The 23935-nt window shown below is 38.0% G+C and overlaps 2 protein-coding genes across 5 annotated transcripts in view; both read right to left on the reverse strand.

Annotated features, from left to right (window-relative positions):
• FAM171B (family with sequence similarity 171 member B) overlaps positions 1–3313 on the reverse strand; it is a 65327-nt gene extending 62014 nt beyond the window's left edge. Inside the window, exon 1 of the mRNA XM_029225550.1 lies at positions 3094–3313. Within this exon, the coding sequence (XP_029081383.1) occupies positions 3094–3313 (220 nt within the window). The remainder of the gene's footprint in view (positions 1–3093) is intronic.
• A 9587-nt stretch (positions 3314–12900) lies between these two features.
• The window catches only part of ITGAV (integrin subunit alpha V), an 86738-nt gene continuing 75703 nt past the window's right edge, over positions 12901–23935 (reverse strand). For 2 of the 4 annotated variants that reach the window (XM_029225087.1, XM_029225086.1), the window contains exons 24-29: positions 23701–23806; positions 22905–23063; positions 21824–21937; positions 17906–18019; positions 17697–17804; positions 16710–17084 (exon numbers count right to left, since the gene is read on the reverse strand). In XM_029225087.1, coding sequence (XP_029080920.1) covers positions 16797–17084; positions 17697–17804; positions 17906–18019; positions 21824–21937; positions 22905–23063; positions 23701–23806 — 889 coding nt within the window. In that variant the 3' untranslated portion in view covers positions 16710–16796. The other 2 variants (XM_029225088.1, XM_029225089.1) reach the window with 2 other exon arrangements.

Here is a 23935-nt window from a genome sequence, read left to right on the forward strand (position 1 = left end):
GGATTATAAGTGCACCTGGGTAAAGAATCTTCTTGACAGAACCTAAAAAGTGGACTTAAGTATTGTATCTAGCAGTTCTCTGTAGTGAACATAAGATAAACACTGAAATTAGCTAAAATTAAAAGTCTAAAATATATATACTTTATAACCTCCACTTACAAATATTTCTACCTAACATTTCTTTGTTTATATGACCCTGCTAAATTCCAATGAAGAATTTCACAAGATGTGAAATAACAAATACTCATAAAGTAAAGGAGATCCTTGATGCCAGCATTTTTGTTCATTCATTCATTCATTCAAAAATATGTGTTCCTATGAGTAGCAAGGGCTCTTCTAGGTGCTAGAAATATATGTAATAATTCAATGTAATAATGAACAAAGCAAAGTTCATGCCCTCAGAGAGTTTACATTCTAGTAAGGGGAGACAGGCTTACAAGAAGGGCTGAGGATAGTAAGTGCCAGGGAGGAGAATCAGTAGGAAAGGGCATGCAGATGGCTATTTAATACAGCTGTCAGGAAAGGCTTCTGTTAGCGTGATCGGAGCAAACCTGAAGAATCGAAGGTCCAGAATTCCAGGCAGAGAAAATGACAAGTGCAAAGGCCCCACACCACAGCCCACTTGCAAACTGAAGAAACAAAGAGCCAGTGTGGCCCCAGCGCTGAATTAGTGTCAGAGCTGAGGGAGACGGGAGTGAGAGGGCCACAGAGGATCTCAGCCTTTGTGGGCCATTTTCAGGGTCTGGGCATCTAGTGTGAGGGAGATGGGAAGCCATTGGAGGGCTGTGAGCAGAAATGATCCTATTTAATGTTTTTAGAAAGATCACTAGGAAAAAAAAAAAAAATCACTCGGGCTTCCCTGGTGGCGCAGTGGTTGAGAGTCAGCCTGCCGATGCAGGGGACACAGGTTCGTGCCCCGGTCCGGGAAGATCCCACATGCCACGAAGCTGCTGGGCCCGTGAGCCATGGCTGCCTAGCCTGTGCGTCCGGAGCTTGTGCTCGGCAACGGGAGAGGCCACAACAGTGAGAGGCCCGCGTACCGCAAAAAAAAAAAAAAAAAAAAAGATCACTAACTGTGTGAGGAGAACAGACAGAGGAACAAAGGTTGAAGCAGGAAGACCAGTTCAACCTAGAGATCACAATGTGCTCAGAGGAACATTTTAAGTTCATTTGTTTATAGGTTATGTTTCATTATACAACCCAAATACTCCTGTAACTAAAACAGCAGTCAATTGAATTGCTCTCTTGTTTGCCACTGGCTTGGAGGGTTAGAGTTTTTGAGGGAAATGCAAGAGTCATCTTATGTTACTTTTCAGGCTGTAGTTTGATCTGTTGGCTAATGGTTCCTTTATCTCCATTAATCTAATAGGTAAATAAGACAAAAACTGCTAGTTTCCCCAAAAATAACCCTTTTCAAAAATATTACATCACAAATATCAGAAAACAAGTATTTTCACACGTACGCTGGATACAGAAGTTTCTCATATTATTTCCGTTATTTGTAACCTTCATCACAACCTATCTATATGGTAGTAGCCAAAACCCATTTAACTAATATTCCTGAAAGACGATACATCGAAATAAAAATATACTGCAAATCATAAAATCCATCATCACTCTGACTTCTGTTTCATCATTTATGAAATCCCTCTCATAATGAAGACAGGCTCTCGATCACTCTCCTATCTCTCATTTCCTTAAGTTTACCCAACAGCATATCTAATCGCTGCCTCGCCCGTACCCTGTGGTTAGCACTTTCAGTTATAAAAAGCCAGGTAGGAAAACCACCACACACAGCACATCTTTCAGGAGTTTCAGCCACGCTCAAGTGTTATTAAATGGTTTGAGAGGGTGTCAGAAACACATGCTTTCCGGCACACTTTGGTGATTTCATCCTACGCTCAGAGCACTCTGATAAATTAAATCATTCTGGCTGTGTCAGGAATCGCAGCTGGTGTACCTGAGTATTGCTCTTTGATGATGAGCAAGCAGTACAAAATAAGATACCGAACCCTACTCTTTAAAATCTCATTTTCGGCATCTCGTATAACGTTACTAGGCAGGATTTTAAAGCGAAAACAAATGTTATAATTCACTTTGGTTTTGCAGAAACCTAAGCCCACTTGCCAAAAAAAACTTATGGCTTTTCTTCTTTCCAAAGAGCAGGCAGCTTCTACAGTAGGGAAGGGGACTGGGGTTGGGGGGTAGGGAGAAGCTATTAATATGGATAAACCAGCTTTTTGCTTACCGGTGTAGCTTTAATGGAGGGGAAACAGGCAGGAACTGAGGGACTGTTATAGCCACGTATACCAAAAGGGCTTTCCTCACCCTCAGCTGAATAGTGTGGAGAATCTGCCTCATTACCTTCTACTAACAAGTAAGGAGATTCCTCTCTCTGGGGGCAGGCTTTGCTGTACTAACATCCGCTACAGACTTCACCTCATCCAGCCCCCTCTCCTCTTCCCTTTCCTTCAGCCACAAGCTCCTATTTCTTTTTTGGTTTGTTTCATCTTATTATACTGAAGGCATTCTTGCAAACTGCCTTCAACCATTCCTGGGATAAGAAGAGACAGAAATAAATAATAAAATAAATTAAGATTTCTTTTCTCCAGAGCTAAATTTAAATATATAGGCAGAGCGAGATGGTGAAAAGGGGTGTGTGGGTGTCTACTGCAAGATTTTTCAGTCTCTAGGAGAGAAAAGGATAAAGAACAGAAGGCTAAAAGGATTTGAGAAGTGTGTGTGTGTGTGTGTGTGTGTGTGTGTGTGTGTACAATCATTCCCAGGGCGGAGGGAAAAATTCAGGAAGGGAGGGAGAAGAAAAAGATCAATCCAGGCAGTCACTCACTCCCATCCCTCCCGACCCCTCCCCACCTCACTGCAGTGCTCTGCGCTTCCCAGAAAGCTCACCACCCAAAGGGCAGATTCCCAAAACCAAAGCAGAGCCCGAATCCGGGTCACGCAGGCAGGCGTTTGGGGGGGGGGGGGGGGGGGGGGTAGAGGCAGGCGATGGGAAACCATCTGGCTAGGGAAGCGGCGAGGAGGCCAGCAAGACCAGAGGAGGAAAGGCAGGGCCGGGCTGCCGGGACCTACCGGGAGCAGTGACGGTAGAGGATGCCCCGGGCACCTCTGGCCTCTCCTCCTCAGCTTCCTCCCGCTGCCGTTGCTGCTGCTGCTGCTGCTGCTGGATGAGGCTGAGGTCGGAGCGGCTGAGCTCAGCTCTGGCGGCCGCAGGGACCAGCCTCGCCTTCAGCAGCACCGCGGCCAGGCCGAGGAGCAGGGTGCAAGGGACGCGCCGGCTGAGCCTCGCCATGGCCGAGAGCCGGAGGGCCGCGGCGGCATATTGCGGCGGAGGTCCGGGCGGCGGCGGCGGGCGCCAGGGCTGCGGGCTCTGGCAGCGCCCGCCCGCTCAGTCCCCCTCGCTCGGTCTGCCTCGCACACCCTCACCAGGAGGAGGAGGCTGGGGCGGCGGAGACGCCGGGGGAGGAGGAGGAGGGGGAAGTTAGCATCCTCGCGCACGTGACGCGCGGGGCGGGGTGGGGCGAGCCCCACGCCCGGCGCCGCGTCTACGCTCTCACCCCGGGCTCAGCTGCTCCGGACGCGCGCGCTCGGCGGGGTGCTGGGGCGCTGTGCTGGTGGTGGCTTTCTAGGGTAAACGAAAAAGGAGAGCCTTTCTGGGGTCTGGTAGACCTTCAGATCCTCTAGCCCCTACCGAGACACCGGGAAATTTTGCAGAAAGTGGAATAAAATTCCCTCCACCCGACCGCAAAGTAGAAGAGAAGGTGGTGTATCGATTACGCTCCCACAACACTTAACGCAGCACCAGCGGCTCTTAACCATGTGGGCTTTGGGGCATCACAGCCATCACTGGTTAGCTAGAAATTAAACTGCGGCTCTCCAGATTTTGATTAAATTCCTCTATCTGCCCAAATTGGAATTTCTTTCTATATTGTAAAATATTCTTAATTACGTTTTGTCTAATTATAGTCTATACTTTTCATTTGCTCAAAAAAAATTTTTCTAAATGCCTGCTAGGTGCTTACCACGTGCCAGTATTTAGTCAGGTGCTTGGAATAAGCAACATACAATCCCTGCGTTCTAGGAGCTCATTACCTGTTAGGACAGAGGAACATATAAACAAATTATAATCCAGGGTGGTGCCTGCCACTGGAGAAACCCTACAGCATGCAGAGATTGCACTGAATTGGAAGAAATTAACAATGTGGTATATGGATGGGGGCTATGAAACACTAGGAAAGGTGGGGTTTAAAGAAGAATAAGAGTTCCACACATAGGTGGGTGTAACCAGGTCATCTAAAAAGTGTAGCTGTGTGTGTATGTGTGTGTGTATGCCCGTGCACACGCGCCTAGAGGTGTGTAACAGCACAGTGTGCTTGGAAAATTGTCAGCAATGATTGTGACAGAGTGACAGTGTTTTAGATTGAAAAGGAGAGTGGAGATCAGGTCATTAAAAAAATAATAGCAGGGACTTTCCTGGTGCCGCAGTGGTTAAGAATCTCCCTGCCAATGCAGGGGACACGGGTTCGGGCCCTGGTCCGGGAAGATCCCATATGCCGCGGAGCAAATAAGCCCGTGTGCCACAACTACTGAGCCAGCAGGCCACAACTACTAAAGCCTGCGCACCTGGAGCCGGTGCTCCGCAACAAGAGAAGCCACCCAATGAGAAGCCCGCGCACCGCAACGAAGAGTAGCCCCCACTCTCTGCAACTAGAGAAAGCCCGTGCACGGCAACGAAGACCCAACGCAGCCAAAAATAAAATAAAATTAAAAAAAAAAAATAACGGCAAACACTTCTATAGTACTTACTGTGTCCAGGCACTGTTCAAGCACTTTATATACATTAACTCCTGTAATAACCTTGGATGCTATATAAGGAAACTGAAATTTACATTGCAAGTGATTATGAAATAGTGAAAGAAATTAATCAGGGAAGGGACTTGCTACCAGTCTGCGTTTTCACTTTGCTATCGGTATGGAAGAGGAAGAGGGATAGATTGGCGGAGAGGAGGCCAGTTTAGTGGTGTTTGCAAAAGCCAGTGAGGAGATACCAAAGGCTTGTGAGACCAGAAAGGAGAAAAAAGGAGTGGGAGATTCAGTATGTAGGGCTAGAATCAGCAAAAATGGTTGATTGTTTGGGTGAGGAAGAGAAAAGGAGAAGGATGGGTATGTCTAGTATGACATTTAAATTGCCAGATTGAGATCTTGGGTGGCTGCTTATGACATTATCAAGATTAGCTGGTACTACTGACTACAGAATAAGTGATAAGCCATGGCTTGTTCAGTTGTAGTCTCTTTGTATTTGGAATGTCTGTGGGACATCTCATAATATATGTAAAATGTGATCTGTGACATCACATCCTTTACCATCATAGTTGATTCAGATGATTTGGCTGATTGGACAGTCCCTTTCCAACTCACCACTCTTTTGTGTGTTCGTCCCAATGTTTCCAACATGCTGGAAAAGAACAAATTTCTCACTAGTGGAAAGTTATTCTTTGGTCAAGGATGTGAAACTAGTGCCTATATAACCATAACTATATAGTTATATAGTTATAACTATAGTTATATAGTTATAACTATAACTAATAATAATAGGCATTTTACATACATTATCTCGTATCCTCAAAGCAGTCCTACAAATTAGCTCTCATTATTCTGTTTAGCAAATGGAAACACTGAAAATCAGAGGGGCAACTGTCTTGCCCAAGGCTACACTAATAAGAAGTGACTTTACCTTTCAGCACTGTTTGAAACTTTCGCCATGAGCTTGCATTGCTTTTTAGATGAAAATAAACTACATAATGTGGGCTACATAATTTTTTGAAGAGAGATGCCAAAGTGAGGTCCCTCACACAAAACACCACTATTCCATCATGGCTTTGCCTCGCCTGTGTGAGCAGGAATTATGGGGGGGGAGGCTGAATGCAGAGTCTTCATTAGTTTCATCAAGCTGTTTTTGTTGCATTTTCCTCCAATTTACCTCTCCTCCTGGAGAGAAGAAAGGAGAAAATGGAAATGGCTCCAGAATCCTGACTGGCAGATCAGAAGGAAAGGAATGCTGCCAGGATTTCTGTCATCCTGCCTTACGGTGGCCAAGTCATCTTTAATATATTAGAAGCTGACCTTCCAGAGGCAAAGTTGCTGATTTCACAGCCCTCAGTGGAGGGTAGATGTGAAATCCTTCAATACTACAGGCTGTTTAAAGAAATAAGCTTTGCTAATCAAGATGGGTTTTAGATGGTTTTTAAATGCTCCATTACTCATATAGTTTATGCTTAATTTCTGTGCAATATACAAAAGCCATATTATTGGATGCAATCAGGGCTAGTAGTTGGTGAATCAAAAAAGCAGGTCAAGAGACAAAAAAAAATCAATATATTTAAAATATATTTTATGCTGCTTATTTTATCTTAAAATAGGCAAATATATATTCATTTACCAATCTTTTGACGTAGGGCCAATAATTTTTTTTTAAATCTAACCACATCCTAGGGTTTGAAGTAGTAAACCACAATTACAATGCATCCCTATTATTAATTGCAGTTTTCGATTAAGTGGAAGGAGTTCTTAAAAACTCTTGACAAACAATTCGAATGCCAAATCCTTCTATTTTCAATTTTTCCCCAATTTTACCATTTTCTCGCCCACTTAGTATTAAATTTAGTTTTCATAGAAAAATATACTTCATTTAAATTTATATTTCATCCATACCTTATAACACATAGAACTGCCAAAAACAACTGTGTAAACAAACATAACTGACTTTTGGCACAGACACAGACCAACTGGTGGGGGCAAAACCAAGCAGATGTTCAGGAAAGGGTATCCTGCTAATTTCATGTACTTTACATGTCAGCCAGTGTGTTTTACAAAGGAATGGAAGATGCTGGTTGATCTAGGAAGTTATTTTCAGGTTCCTAATCCATGATACTGTTCATGCTTAATACAATGTAATCATTAATGTTAGAATGTCTTCATTTTTATAAATATACTGCAAGAGCCATCGGAAAATAGATTGTAATACCATACATATATAATAATTCTTCCCTGCTTAAGATCTACTGGTACTTCCTCATTGCTCTTAGCATAACGTCCAAAATCCCCAACAGGTTTACAAAGCCCTTCACAATATATCCTCTGACTATGCAGGCTCATCTTTTAATATATCCTACATAAACACAGAGATGAGGGTTGGTGGGGGGAGGGAAGGGAAGGGAAACGAAGGATTTCTTTTATTCCCTTGAACTAGACTTATTTAGGTTGCACATACTGATTTCCTCGCCTGGAACTCTACTCCCTCATCTCTAACTGACAGGCTCCCACAGAGCCTCAAGGTTAGCTTAGGTATTACTTCCTCTAGGGTACTTTCCCTGACACCCTTGGCTTTGATTAGGAGCCCTTGCTATGAACTTTCATGACCCTTGTATTTCCCCATAGGACTCTGTTACTTAAAGTGGATATTTTCTTGCCTGTATCCTCACCAGTGTAGGCTCCACAAGGGTCAGGGCCATCACGTTCACAGCTGTATCTCCAGCTCCTGCCACAACGCCCAACAGTGGTTGTCTGATTACTTGGTTGATTAAATCAACAAATCGATTTTAAAGCGGCAGAACTGTTAGTTAATGGAGAAGAGCCCAGAGTCAGACGGCTCTGGTATCCACCCCTCACAGCTATGTGATTTACAGAAGATTCTCAGCCTCAGTTTTCTCAACTGTATGGTGGGAGAAAAAACAGAGCCTAAAGGAGATAACAAAATAACGTATAAATACTTAGAGCTTCTTGCTATAGGAGCTGTTCAGTAAATGTCAGCCATTACTTCTTTTATTAATGTTATGTAGTATTGTTCTGTTTCATTTGTATATTTTTATAATGTATATAAAATTTTGTATGTAATCAATTCTTATTTTTCTTGTTATATTTTATATAGTCACTGCAAACGCTCAATTAGCAAATACTGAACCACTGTTCCTAGAGGAACAGAGTTAGATTTAATAACATATTAAACATATTAGATATGTATTTATGTAAGGGTTAAGAACGTTTACCTTTTTGGAAATATGATTTGCAAGGTTTAGTAACTGTTTCCTTAAATTATGACTCTTCCTCCAACACTGCTGCCTTCATTTGATAGTGAGCCACTTAATTTGAGTTTGAAAACCAAAGGACTAACTGTTAAAGAGGGTTGAACAAAGTTCAAATTTGTATTTCTTTGACTAAGAACCATTTATCCGGGTAGGGTTATCCATACAGATAGGGACAGTTTGGGATTATTAACCAAAGTGGGTCATATGGTTCAAATAGTCACTAAACTCTGGGTTTAGCGGTCCTTCTCAGGTACAGGCATGTAAATCATTAAGACTCTCTGGGGTCAGCATGCATGGATTACCTGCTGTGCAATTTTATCCATGGCATTTCAGGTACTTTCCACCCTCACCCCCAACAAGTTTGCTCCAAATATGGTGGCTCGGTAGAAGAGTTCATTAGGCACTACAGCTAGGATGGCCCAATGTGTAGTGGGAAGTGATGGAGCCAGCTCAAACTAGATTAAAAGGCTCAAGCCAGAGTTTACTTCAAGACCAGATCTAGATTTTCAAAAGTTTGGATTGTTTCAGGGACAAGACTGTTGAGGGCCTATGTGCCAAGCCCTCTGACCCCACCCTTGTGTGTCTTGACCTTACCTATCTAAATTCATTAAATAGATATGAATCTTTAAAAAAGAGAACCCAGGACTTTATGATTTGGGAAATTTTTAACATATCCAGATTGCAGAAGATGCTAAAATTAAGAGATTTATATATTTAAAGAGTTTGCTCTAGAAAGAACACAGAGACTGTACAAACATTTGCTAATATCTCAGAAATTTTTCTTTGAAGAGATTAAGTGTGTGACTCATAGATTCTCCTCACACAACCCAACAGAAGCCAAAAAAAGATGAGATTATTTAGGAAAGCTCTGTGGAGTAGCCTCTAGTCTAATGGAGTGAAATATCCTTGACATACACAGGCGATCCGTAAGGTTCCTGTGAATTTTATATCAGCAGAAACACTGCCAGCTTAGTCTAAAGGGATAGTGTACAAAATGAAAAAGCATACTGAACCCACACAGTCTTATCAGCAGGAAGAAAATGATAACAATACTCAGCTGTAAACATTTGCTACATTTCATGGGGGGAGAAACGATGACTCATAAGGTGAAGCCATGAGCCACAGAGTTTGAGAACCACATAGTTTGAAACCACAGAAATTCACAGACTTTGAAACCAAATATAGATTGCTCAGCTGGATTTTGGAATTGCTTGGGACCAGTGACTTCTTTTATTTTCCTTCTATTTCTTCCCTTTTTTAAACCAGAATGTCTATAATTGTTATCATATGCTTGTCTTACTGTGATATGTTGGGAGCAGAAAACTTGTTTCTTTAGTTTCACATGTTCACATACAGAGACAAATTGTACCCCTGGATGGATCATACCCAAGCCTTGCCCATAATTTAGATGATGAGATTTGGGACATTTGAGCTGCTGAGATTAAGAAGTCGTTTTGGACTTTGAGTTGATGTTGCAGTGGTTTGACTTTGGGGGACTTTAGGAATGGGTTGAATGTATTTTGCTTGTGAGATTGATGTGAATCTTTGAGGGCCAGACCATGGACTGTGGTAGACATAATAATGCCCTCCAAAAGATGTTCATGATCTAATGCCAGATTCTGTGAATATGTTACCTATCATGGCAAAGAGACTGCAATAATTTAAAACTAATTCACTATCCAAGGCATGAGGTCACCAGCCTCATGCAATGACCAAGCCTGCGTGGATCTAGGAAAGGATATGGAGTAGATAATGTTAAGAACTGGATTTGGGGAATTAGAGGTGAGAAGAGGGAACTATTTCTGTACAGTATGTAAACCAGATTCTCAGCTCTGTTATTAAATCACTCCTATACTGCCGCTGTTTTAGGGTTCCCTTGAGAGGCTAGGACTGTTCAGTGGGAATATGGTAAAATTAGTTTCTGTTCTGTCATCTCTATTACTTGGTAATCACTGACCACCTACCTGTGTAATTGAGAAAAGAAACTTCAGGTTCAATTTTTGCTAGTATTTTAGTACCACATGATAGTGAAGTGCTTTGCTCTGGTTTAGTAGTAAAGGTTCAAGTCAGAAAGTCAAAACTGGCATTACTAAGAAGTAGGAAATTTGCTTATTCTTTTTTTTTTTTTTTTTGCTTATTCTTTAATAAACTCTTCCCTTTCATTTCCTCACTAAGGTGTACTGAAAAATTCAAAATCATTCACTTGTCTGCCAATCAGGTGATGATATTTCTGAATTTTAAAGGGGTTTATGTCACTTATAATCTCAAAAAAGAACTTTAACTGCACTGTTGAAAGATGAGAAAATTTATAAGCCACCAGAACTTTCTTGCTTTCTATGGTAAACTTACCATGACCCTATCCAAAATCAAGAATCACTTCTATTACTCAAGTGGAGAGCATAATTCTCCAAATTAAATACTGCTACATTTGTACATTACTTAGTGCTTTTTGTGAATAACTTTGTAACAAGTAATTAATATTCTGACTACAAGATTGACTAAAAAGTAATCCCTAAAGATTCCAACACTCTAACATCTGAGAAATGATGTAAAAGAACTTTGAGAATTACTTTGAAAAAAATTAGGTTAATAACATGAAGGTAAGTTACTGTGTGAAGTTCAAAATCTAAGTCCTCCTTCTATTAAAACAACACCAATTTATGTATTTGCTATGCTTCAGGAAGTGAGGTTGACAAGGAAAGTGAACCTGAGTGTAAAAGCGAACCTAACTATATAATTCTCTAGGCAATGCAGGACAGTTTAGAAAATGAGTAAAAATATTCCGGTTGACCCTTGAACACAGGGGTAAGGGGCTACGACTCTCTGTGAAAATCAAGTATAATTTATAGTCAGTGCTCTGTATCTGTGGTTCCTCCATATCCAAAGTTCCACATTTGGGGATTCAACCAACCAAGGATCAGGCAGTACAACAGTATTTACTATTGAAAATATCCATGCATAGGTGGAACAATGCAGTTCAAATCCTGTTGCTCAGGAGTCAACTGTAATTGGAAAAGCACTGGTGGTACATCAATTGATATTCAGGCATCCCAACCTATCCCCTAGATAATAACAAATCTATTTTATAAACTGTGACTAGTAGTTCAGGCAGTGTTGCACAGCAGAATGCATAACGTACTAGGTGTTTGAATATGCAAGCTCTAGTCCCAATCCTGCCGGTAACTTCTTTAGACAAGTAATGAACCCTCTGGGCATGGTTAACAGTACGAAGGGAGTGAGGTAAACTCCTTCCAACGTGTGCTTTTTAACAATCTGACCATGACCTGCATAGATGGTGCTGTCTGCAATTGTCCTGTTTAGGGTTTGTTGAGCTTCCAGAATTGCAGGTTGCTCTTTCTGATGAAATTTGGAAACTTTTTGGCTTCGAATATTTTGTCTGTCTCATTTTTCTCTCTCCTCTCTAAGACTCCTTTTTCACCTAGATTTGTCCCACAGATCACTGAGGCTGTTTTTTTGTTTGTTTTTTTTTTGCCATCTGTGCTTCAGTTTGGATAAGTCCTATTGATCTAATCTCTAAGTTCATTGATCCTTTCTTCTGTCCTACCCAATCTACTTGTAATCCCCCTCCAATGAACTTCTGACTTCAGATATATTTTTTCAGTCTAAAGATTTCCACTTGAGTCTCTTTTGTTAGTTTCCAAACCTTTCTCGAAATGCCTGTCTTTTCATCCATAATGTTCATGTGTTCCTATAGACTCTTTAACATATTTATCATAGTTATTTAAAGTCATACCTGCTAAATTGTTTGTGGGTCTGTTTCTATTGACTATTTCTTCTCAAAGCCAAGCATCACATTTTCCTTTCTTCCCATTTACACACACACACGACCTTATGAATGATACACTGCAGTCTTTTGGTTGTGTTACCTTCCTCTGAAAGTAACTGCCTTTATGAGCAGACAATTAAATTTCAGGTGGATCACCTTAAACTTGTGGAAGCTTGGTTTCATGCTTTGTTAGGGTGGGACACTGGCTTTACCCTTTATCCTAGGGTGAATCAATCAATCTTGGGATGTAGTATTTATTCCCAAGGAATAATAGATCCTCTGGGGTTTCAATGGAAAGACTGGGGGTGTTTCCAAGGCTCTGTCCCTGGGCAAGACTTGAACTACAGTCTCTTGTTTCTCCTGCATTGGACAGTAGCTGAAATAACTGCTCAGTTCTTTCAAACTTCCATCTGCTGTTTTCCTTTTGGGGCCTCACTAGAGCAGAGTCAGCGTCAGCCAAGGCTTTGAGGGGAAAATGTTCCCCTTTCCCACAATGTGGCTTCTCCCTCCTCCCATCCCTCAATTTCTAGCCATGATGGCAGTCCCATCATTCTAGGAAATGAGGGGGCACTTTTCTGCTCGCATTCCATCCACACAACAGAGAGTAAACTCAGGGAAAAGTGTGGTTCCCTTCCTTGAGACCAATTCCCTCCAGTTTCTGCCTGCTTTTAGTATCTGCAGTGTCTATAAAAGTTTCTTTTTTGCTTCTTATTCCTCATTTCATTCATTTTTATCTGATGCAAGCTACTTTGCCATTATTGAAATTGGAAGCCCCTTTAAAATTTCAAATGTCTATGATACTATGATTTGTAATTGGTGTATTTTAACATTAGTTTCCTTTTGCTCTGTTTGTGACGCCTTTTTTCAAATAACTAACACTCTTAAGAATGTGGACTTTTAAAGAGGTATGTCACCTCTTTGAGGTCATCCTTTTAGTGCACTACTGCTAGCTCATGTGATTAAAAAACAAAACAAAACAACATAACAGAAGGAAAATATAAAGTCCTTGCACATAAGTGGCACCATATGCTCAAGTTTATTGAACAGACACAAGTTACACACTGGAGACTGATAAGCAGAACACTGTACCAGTTTTCACTAACTCAAATCAAGTTAGCAAATGACAAATTTTAGAAGACACTCATTTTATGTCTCACCCAATGTGGGTGATCACAAGAGAGCTAAATAAAGAAAATTACTTTCTATGTTACTTAGGTAGGAAATTAATTGATATACACAGCTTCCAAGTTACTTTAAGATATTGCAAAGTGTTTCAAAACTAGCAAGGAATAGTTCATGTCCAGCCTGAAATAAAGTGTAAAATGGACCTTTTAGGGGTAAATAACTTCATTCGTATATCCATCTCAGAATCATTCCTTCCTGCTAACAAAAATACTAATAAATCTCCGTTTAGATTCGGTTTACTAAGTTAATAATGACTTTGAAATATCTAGGTTTGGTTACATTGTTATATTGCACTTGAGAAGAATGACAAGAAAAATCAAAGATTCAGTACCTCTCCCAAGAAATTCATTATATATCAGAAATTACAATGAAATACAAGCATATATGCATGCTACATGTCCATAGGTTCATCATTCAAACTAGCCTACCAACAGGTTAAAAGAAATACTCTCCAAAACACTGAGTATTAAGTCATTTCATTCACCACTTTGGATCCTATATTCGATTTTCAAATTTTATATTTTTTTCTTATTAATCAAACTATCACATATACAAGCTATCCAAGAGCACTAACACAGTGACACTGAGATAAGCAACAGTCACACACAAGTATTCCACGAGTGACTTATTCTTTGCCAAGCTCAACACTACATTCTGTAACACAGGAACATCAACCAACTTACAGTTGTTTGCCTTATAAAAAAACAGCGGATCTATTTATTATATACTATACTTTTGCCACATACCTCTCTCTTAGGGTCATGATTCACTATGAAAAATCTTTCACATCCTCTTAAGGAAGCCAGTATAGTCTCTAATACTTGAATTTTCTCTTTATATAAAGTATCAATGAGAATTGACTATGACTAAGTAGTTTCATAACAGGTAGAATTGTGGTACTAATATTTTGATTAATTGTTTTACAATTCACTATTAAGAACTTAATCAGAATTACAATAATCACCAATTACAAGAAAAAGGTAAAAGGAAGAAAAGGAAAGCGCCTCCCTCACACAAATGTTTCTCAAAATATCAAGTCTGAAATAAATGCCTATTTAAGAAATCAACAACAGCATCAATATTTCTTACCAATATCAAATGTTTTAAACATTCTCAACCCCAACCATGTGTATTTTCTTAAACTGAATCAGATTATAAGAATTTTACACTCAAAATGGCTTTTAATTCTCAATAAATCACAAAAACAGCAGTGATTATTTTTTGACATTTTATCCAAAACATTCACGTTACTTTAGGGTAAAAAGAAACTCAACATTTCCCAAATATTTTCCTCAAGGACTAGGTTTTTAAATTATACTCCTACCATATTTTTGTACAGATATAAATCTTCATTTTTCTTAAAGAAAATACTATTGCTTTAAACTACATTCCATAAGAGCAATTTAAAGCATCATGTTAATTTCCATGACAACACCCTTCAATCTCCTCCAGTCTCATGCTCTCCCAACTGAGCTATTTTGGCTCCTCCTTCAATCTCTGGTAGAAGATTATACCTTGAGATAAGAGGCCATAAAAGCAATAGACTGTGCAAAATCAAATAGTAACATTTTTTTAAAAGAGTGACTTTCTATCCAAAAGATAGTTTCAGAAATGACTGCTATTAGGTGGGAAAACAGGTAAGGTGAACATTGTTCTAGACCAATTCAGTGACTGTCTGGTGGCAGGCCCTAGGATAAAAATATTTTTTTCTTAAAAACTTTAAATTTATTGGTAATAAAAATACTTACCGCATATGACTAAGATCTTTTGAGGTACTAATAAAATCTATATTACAACACCTATTAATTTTGAAAATCACTGAAGTTAAATATAAGGTCTTGTCAACGTTCTAACTTGTATAACTCACCTACATATGCCTCTGTTTTATGAATATATTCTAGCGTAGGCACTTGTTAGGGAGTTATAACACAAGACATGGCAAGATAAATTTCAATTATTTTTAAAACATAGAAAAATATTCAGTTATTTAAGTGAAATATTTATCATTGCCTAATGAAGACGGTAGTTAAAAAGCTATCAAACTCTCAATTTCTAATGCACAACATGATGTAATTGCACAAAAATAGGTATAACTAATAGTTATCCCCAGGCCTGGAGGAACTGTGAATAATTCACATATTCCTCTAGAAGATTCATCACCCTACGGACTTATAAAACTACAACTTGCCACCTGTGCAGCTTTTATTTAAAAATCCTAGAAAAGTAATTTATATTAATAAATCTAAAAAAGTTTAAAAAGGTTTCCAATAACTTGAATTGCTTATAAAATAACCTCTAAGAAGTCATTTTGATAGCTGAGACTGGTTTTACATGTTACACCTGGCTTTAACTGAGGTAATATCCATCTGAGCAGTACTACACTATTGCTAGAAGTAAACCAGTGAGCTACTTTAAGAATTTCAATTCCAAGCATTTCTTGCAGGGTTGGGAGGTTGAGTGCAGGTTCCTCTAAGTTGTAAAGATTCCTCATTGATCTTGACACATTCTCAGTAACAGTTTTGGAAACGTAAGGAAAAATACATATATAGGAGGAAAATAAATTAATCCCAACTAAAAACTCTTGCTTTAATCTAAGAACAAACTATTAATAAGCAACTCTGTCAAAGAACTACAAACATAGTCTTTTAATTTAAATGCTCCTTTTTCTTTTTTTTGTATTGTATTGTATATAGCCAGACTAATGCAATGGAATAAATGTACTTTGGAAATGATTTCCAATTCCATAAGGCCTCAAGCATCATGATGTTTAGCAGAAATTAAATGACTACACAAAAGAGGCATTTTTGATTATAAAACTAATTTTTAGTATAAGTTGACTTAAAGGATTTGAAATAGAACTTAAACTTATACAAAATAAAATGTAATCAAGTGGACTGTGGATAAAAATATAAATAAAAATTTAATAGCATGTATTCAGTTTTCAGATTAAAACAAAAAACTGTACCTTTGCTATTACAGGAAAGAGTTTTGATGGGATCATGCATTTTTCTTTTTTTAAAGTTCTACCATATAGGTAATATTAAAATCCAAGTTTATGCGGTTATAAAGTTAGCTTGAAAACTCAACTGTAGTGTAATGTGTATTAACAGTAAGTATCTCTACAAAACATGTGGATCCTAAGGTCCAAATATGGATTGCTTTAAAACAACAAAAACAACAACAAACAAAATCCAACATACAAAATCAGAAACAATAATTGTAGGAGGTACTATTTTAGATAAAGTGGTAACTCAGGCACTACCTGTCTTATGTACATTGAAGATCTATCCTTGAAATGTTATTATTTAAATACCTAAAAATACAAGTCAGTGGATGTATATTAAATGTATGTCTGAACTTAATTATAATGAAAAGGTTGACAAATATTGCTCTCACTTTGTGGTTAATACCAATGGGTACCATCAGCAGTACAGTCTTGGAACTTTATTCCTCATGAAGGAAATTTTAAAATCTATATTGAAGTTGGTACTTCTAATGGGACAGGATGTAGCACAACTTAAAAATCACAGTTAAGTTTCTGAGTTTCCTTCACCATTTTCATGAGGTTGAAGCTGTTCCCTTTCTTGTTCTTCTTGAGGTGGCCGGACACGTTTAAAGAAGCCCATCTGCCAGTTGAAAAAAAAAAAAACTCTCATTACTGCCACATCAATGAAGAATACTGAAAGTATTCTGAGTGACCATATTATGACCAAGAAAATTTAAATGGCACTTAGTTGAATTTTTCTTCCTTCAAATGATAAGGACTGCTCATCATGCATCATTATTAAAGGTCCCTTTCTTCTTTCCCTCCCTTTTTTTGCTCCCTTCCTTCTCCTTTTCTTCTGCTTCCCCTCCCTCCCTCTCTTCCTAAGTCCATCACTTACCCTGTACATTACAAATACCAAAACAGCCAGTAACAACAATCCTGCTAGAACTGCTAAAATGATCACCCACACAGGTACAGGCATGGGTGCTGGCTGAATGCCCCAGGTGACATTAGTGGTAACCTGTTGGGGGAAAAAGTTCTTGAGTTTTGAAAATAGTTCACTGAATCATTCAACAAATATCTGAATGTCTACTATATTTTATGTCAATGTTACTCACATTATTTTCTTTTCTAGTACATGATAATTTATGATTACACATTTGGTATCAATAGCATACACACACACACACACACATGAAACTCTCAACAGGTTAACCTCTGACTGACTCTGAAATGATTTTTAAATAATCCAACCCAGTTTACGATGTGTTGGTCCCATTTTAATCCTCAAATTAAAGATTTATAAAATGCCCTCACTTAACTGCAGTTAATTTCCAACTTTCTAACTCTGTGGGGAGAAATTCCCAAAATTTTCCCTCATGAAATTTAGTGATGCTAAGTATCTTACATAGGACAAGATGCTAAAGTAAAAGGTCTACCTTTAATAATTCTGGGATGCGGGGGAGGAAAACAGTAATATTAAACTAGTTTATACTAGGTTATAATCCATTCAAATAACTCAAGTTACTTTAAATTATCAAAATAATTAACTGCCATTATTTAAAATAAAATAAAAATATCTATGGTATTGAACTGAGTGCATTTATTCCATTTCCCCAAATCAATGACTTACCAATGTGGAGTTGAAGATGTCCTCAATTAGAAGGTTCTTATACGGAAACTCTATAACATTAAATGAAGCAGACGACTTCAGAGAATATGAATGATTCTGGTTTTCCTTCTATATGGGAATAACAATAAAATGATTTTCTATATGTCAGGCCTTTTTTATTTCTTCGAAAAAATGGATAAGTTCGCTGAATGCTGCATCTGCCCACTTACATTCATAAAGGTCTCAGTCCACAGCAGAGACTTTACATACAGGATTGCACTCTTTCCTCTGTCTAGTCGCCCCACCTGGCAGACAATCTTCAAGCATTCAGCAATTCCACAACCCTGCCAAAAAATTACTTACTTAAAAGAAAAGATCATTCTATCATCTCTTCAACATATGAAAAGTAGACAATTGACTTGTTTTATGTGAAGGCTAAAGAGATGATCTAGATTCTTTTGCCTTAATAGCAGTAACGTTTAAAATGAGTAGGCTAACAGTTGAATCTATGAATGCTTCTTGTTATGAAGGGGTTGGTTTTAATGTGATTTGTTATGGAAGGATAAGTGCTATAATATTAAAATATTTATTGTTATAGCTAGAACTCAACATTCTTTAGGCAAACCCAGAGCATGGTGATTTTAGTAAGACATGAGAGTCAGATCACAATAGGCCTGCGGAAAAGAAAAAGAAACAGAGTGAATCTTTAATAGCTGTTCCACATCAGAGCTGTAGAAATCAAGTGGCATGAGTGTTTTTATCAGTAACCTGAAGGCAGACAGTCAAAAGAATAAATATTCACCACCTTCTACGTGCTGGTCAAACTGCATTAGACATGTCATATGCATATACCTCACAACAGTGTTATCCAGTAAGTGACACCTCCAGTTGATGAATAGGAATAGAAGTGAACTCCCTTGACCTGGTAAAGGGCATCTATGAAAAGCCCACAGCTAACATCATACTTACTGGTGAAAGAATGGATGCTTTTCCCCTAAGATCAGGAACTGGACAACAGTGCCCACTCATGACACTTCTATTCTACATTGTTCAGAAGGTTCTAGCCAGTGCAATTAAGCAAGAAAAAAATTAAATAAACGGTATCCAGATTGGAAAGAAAGAAGCAAAGCCATCTCTATTCAAAGAAGATAGAATCTTACTTACAGAAAACTTTAAAGAATCCACAATAAAACTATTAAAGCTAATAAACAAGTACAGAAAAGGTACAGAATATAAGATCAGTATACAAATATGAATTGGTTTTCTATACATTAGCAATGAAAAATATGAAAATGAAATTTAAAAAAAAATTCTATTTTAAACAGCATTTAACAAGAATAAAATACATAACTTAGGAAGTGCACGACTTGTGCACTGAAAACTACAAAATGTTTTTGAAAGAAACTAAAGAAGACCTAATAAACAGAAGACAGCTCATGTTCAAGGACTGAAAGACTTAATATTAAGATGGCAATATTACCAAAATGATAGACAGAGCCAATAAAATTGCTATCAAAATTCCAAAAAAAAAAAATTCCAACTACCATTTTTGTAGAAACGGACAAGCTAATCCTAAAATTCATATGGAATTGCCAGGAACCCCAACTAGCCAAAACAATTTTGAAAAAGATGAAAACACTGCAGGGCTCACACTCCCCAATTTCAAAACTTACTGCAGAAGGACAACAATCAAAAAAATTAGGATGCATGTATAGATCAATGGAATAGAATTGAGAGTCCAGAAACAAACTCATACATTCACAGTCAATTCATTTTCAACAAGGGAGCCAAGACCATTTAAAGGGAAGAGACAGGTCTTTCCAACAAATGATGCAGGGAGAACTAGAAAACCACATGCAAAAGAATGAATCTGGGCCTCTACTTCACACCATATACAAAAATTAACTCTATATGGATCAGAGATATAAAAGTAAGAGCTAAAAGTATAAAACTTAGAAAACCAGGGACTTCCCTGGTGGTCCAGTAGTTAAGACTCCATGCTCCCAACACAGGGGGCCTGGGGTTTGATCTCTGGTCAGGGAACTAGAGCCCGCATGCCATAACTAAAGATCCTGCATGCCACAACTAAAGATCCCACATGGCACAACTAAAAGATCCTGCATGCAGCAATGAAGATCCCGCACGCGGCAACGAAGATCCCGCGTGCACAACTAAGACCCGGCCTAGCCATATAAATAAATAAATATTAAAACAACAACAACAACAACAACAACTTAGAAAAACAGAAAACTTGTGTGTAAATCTCCAGGACTTTGGGTTAGGCAATGGTTTTTAAAATATGACAGTAAAAATATAAGCAACACAAGAAGAGATAGACTTGAGAAAAGAAATTTGGACTTCTTTAAATTTAAAACCTTTTTTCCATCAACAAATACTATCAAGAAAGTAAAAAAGACAACTTACAGAATGAAAGAAAATATGTGCAGTAACAGCTCTGATAAGGGTAGTATCCAGAATATATAAAGAACTCCTCATGACTCAACAACAAAAGGCAAACGACCCAATTTAAATATGGGCAAAAGGTTTGAATAGAGATTTTTCGAAAGAAGATATACAAATGAAAAGATGCTCAGCATCATTAGTCATTAGGGAAATCCAAATAAAACTACAATGAGATGCTACTTCACTCCGATGAGGATGACTACAAAAAAACCCCCAGGCTTTGCAGTCTCTGGTTTTCTCTCTGAGTTAGACAGGAAGACACTGGAGTGACATGACCTGACCTACTTTTAAAAGGATCATTATGGCTTCTATGTGGCAAATAGACTGTCGTGGTGACAGGGGCAGAAATATGGAGTCCAACTGGAGGTTTGGCAATAGTTCAAGTGAGAGAGGAAGGTGGTCTAGGTTAGGTCGTGGCAGTGGTAGAGACGGCAAGAAGGGGCCACATTCTGGCTATTTTGAAAGTAGATAATGATAGAATTTGCTGATATGTAGGATTATGAAGTTTGAGAGAAAGAGGAGAGTCAAAGTTTGGGACAGAGAACAGAGTTGATATTTACTAAAATGAGGAACACCATAGAAAGATCAGAGTTGAGAAAACTCAAGGATATGTTCTTAGAATTAAGTTTAAGATTCCTATCAAATATTTAAGAGGAGTTCCAGAGGATAATGGAGTCTGGAGTTCAATGCAGAGGATCGGGTTGGAAATATTAATCAAAGTCATCTACATAGAAATGGTACTTACCAGCCATACGAATGATTAAGATCATCTCATATGGCACTGTCAGACAGAACCTTCTACAATGACAGAAATCATCAGTGTGGAGATGCCTGTGCTTCCCAAAGTGGTAGCCACTAGCCACATGTGGCTACTGAACACTTGAAATGTAGCTGGTGTCTACAACACTGGACTGCACAGATCTAATGAATGACTGTAGGTGGAGCAGACAAGAACTCTGAGATCTGAGCCCTGGAATACTCTCTCGAGCTTAAAGGTCTGGAAATGGAGATTGAGACAAAGTAGCCAGTTGTGGTAGGTGGACAACCAAGAGAGTAGTGCCCAAGAAGTGAGAGAGGAGTGTTTCACAAAAGAGTAAGTGATTAATTGTGCCAAAAAGTCACTGTGCAGTTGAACTGAATGAGAACTAAGAAGAACCATGGAATCTGGAGATGTGAAAGTAACTGGTGATCACTAATGAACATAAACACTATACCAGGTTCTCTGTTAGTTGATGGTTTGCAGATCTGTTAAATTTTAAAAACTTAAGTGACAAACCTCTTTATAACATTATAGTCATTAGATAGGCTGACTCAACAAAAGTTGATCATAATGCTAATTATTCTTATATTTCTGTTGAGCCCTTCTGTTTTTTTCTGCAATATTGAACATAAGTTTCAAAGATTAGGGTGAGACTGAGAAAGAGGTCAGTTAAAGGAGGGCAGTCAGAGAAATAAGTTAGAACATAAAATATTTTTATTAGTAATCTACACAAAGACAGATCATTTGAAGAAAATGTGGCATTAATTCAATTAGGAACAAGGAAAGTAAGAGAAGTGAATGGTATAAAAATATACGGAGTTCTTTCCAGCACAGCTGTTGTTACTTTTGAAATGTTCTTTGGCATCGGTTCTATAATCACATATTTTAAAATATTTGAAGTGCTTGTTGTTGAAATGCCACTTACCAAAGTGTGCACATCTCCTTCACTGAGGGTGAGATCCCGCTTAGTGATGAGATGGTTCCGGTCACCTTGCCCACCATTTGTGTCATTCTTTTCAGTTGTTTGCGAATTTGAGATCTAGGATTACATAAATAAACTGGTGGTAAATAACAATGGAAAATATTTTGCACTGACATTTTGGCATAAACTGTTATACATGATTAAAATATAGTGACTAAAAATGTGGTATGACAGAAAATTCACCACTTAATATATGGCTAAAACTAAGCAAAGGAAATAAAGATTAGAGTCCTTAATATGCGGGAAAAAAATTACCTCTACCTAGCCATCATTTTCTCCCCTTGCATAGCTAGAGGGGAAACTGATAAAATACTTAGAAACAGCTTGAAATTTCACAGTGTACATCTGTGATGTATGTCAATCATGAGTATACATTTTTTGCTTTGTTTTCTTAACTTTCCTTACTCTGACCTGTGAAGAGCTTCTTATCCAAACATATGTGCTAGGATGGAGAAGACTATATCCAAATAGAATTCCATAAAATGACATTTTTCTAGGTCAAGTCAAAAGAGCCAAGAGTAAAATGTTATATCTTATCCCAAAGACAAAAATTTCAACATCCAAACACCCTTGACACATACTACATGTGGATAAACCACTCTGCGATAAAACCAAAGTCAAATTGGGTCACTTAAGAATAACTCCGGATGGGAATTCCCTGGCAGTCCAGTGGTTAGGACTCCGCGCTTTCACTGCTGAGAGCGTGGGTTCAATCCCTGGTCAGGGAACTAAGAACCCGCAAGCAAGCTGCGAGACACGGCCAAAAAAAAAAAACAAAGAGTATCTCCGGAGGCTCACTAAACACTACAAAAATAAATGGTTTACTAGGACTTCACAAAATTCATCCTTACTCATTACACAAATAAACAATTTAATTCATAGTATACTGGTTATGAGCTAAAATATTTTTGCAGAATAGATTTATTATTAAAACAATTGTTTATTTCATGCATTTCTTTTATAGATTTAGAAAGAAAAGCAATAAAATATCATCATAATAAATAGCTGCTATTAAGTACATTACCTTAATTCTCAAAGGGTTGATCTCCATATCTGAAGTGCAGTTCATTGGCCCATCAATATCATATTGAAGGATGTACAACAAAGTGTTATTGTTATATTTGTAAGGCCACTGAAGATTTAGCATTGCCTTGCTGAATGAACTCGGACCGTTATTTCTCAGCTAATGAGGAGAAGGAAATGTAAATACTTAGGGCAAAAATCTATTCTATAATCCTTCCCCTACAGCAACTTTAGGAATCATTAAGCAACAGGATTTGAATAACAGTTTGAATAACAGTTTCCATAGTTACTCTAATATTACAACATGATCATTATTATGCAGAAGAATCAAACTCAACATCTGCCTCTGCGTAGGGCAGTATAAATCAGGATGAATGTATAAACAGAAGAGGAAAACTTGAAAAAGTTACTGATAAGTGGCATAGAAAATTTTCTTCCTACAGAACCAAAATTTTACTCAGTGACCTATTCTTTTTACTCAAGTAGAACTAACTGGTTTTATTTTATTATTAAAATAATAAAATATTACTTTTAAGTTAATTTTTATTATTTTTTTTTTACTAATTGGTTTTAAACAACAATTTGTATAAACAGCTTTCTTTTACTACTGGAAGCTACTTGTCTAATAAAAATGAACTTAAGAATAGGGAAAAAATTCAAAGAAATCTCTGGTACATACTTAAACTATGCAGAGTTTACGTAAAAGTTAAATAGACTTGTTTTTTAAAAAGAGCCTATCTATTCCTCTCTTTGTTGGCTGTCTACCAGGTTATCAGTTAAATCCAACAGCTGCAAACCTCGTAGATGTGCTGAACAACTGGCCCAACGTCTTCTTCAGTCTCAGGGTTCTCCTTGTGCTCCCAATTTGGAATCGGAAGAAAGATATGATCAGGACTTGAGACTCTAAACAATGACCAAAGAAAACCTACCATGAATATCAAAATGATATGGTCAGTTCATTTTCAAAAGTACCTAGTGTCCAAATGAATAAAATCAGAATTAATTAAAAAAAAAACACCATACATTTAACAG

The sequence above is a fragment of the Monodon monoceros genome, unplaced genomic scaffold (genome assembly GCF_005190385.1).
Source record: "Monodon monoceros isolate NGI ecotype Baffin Bay Population unplaced genomic scaffold, NGI_Narwhal_1 Super_Scaffold_16, whole genome shotgun sequence".
Lineage (NCBI taxonomy): Eukaryota > Metazoa > Chordata > Mammalia > Artiodactyla > Monodontidae > Monodon > Monodon monoceros.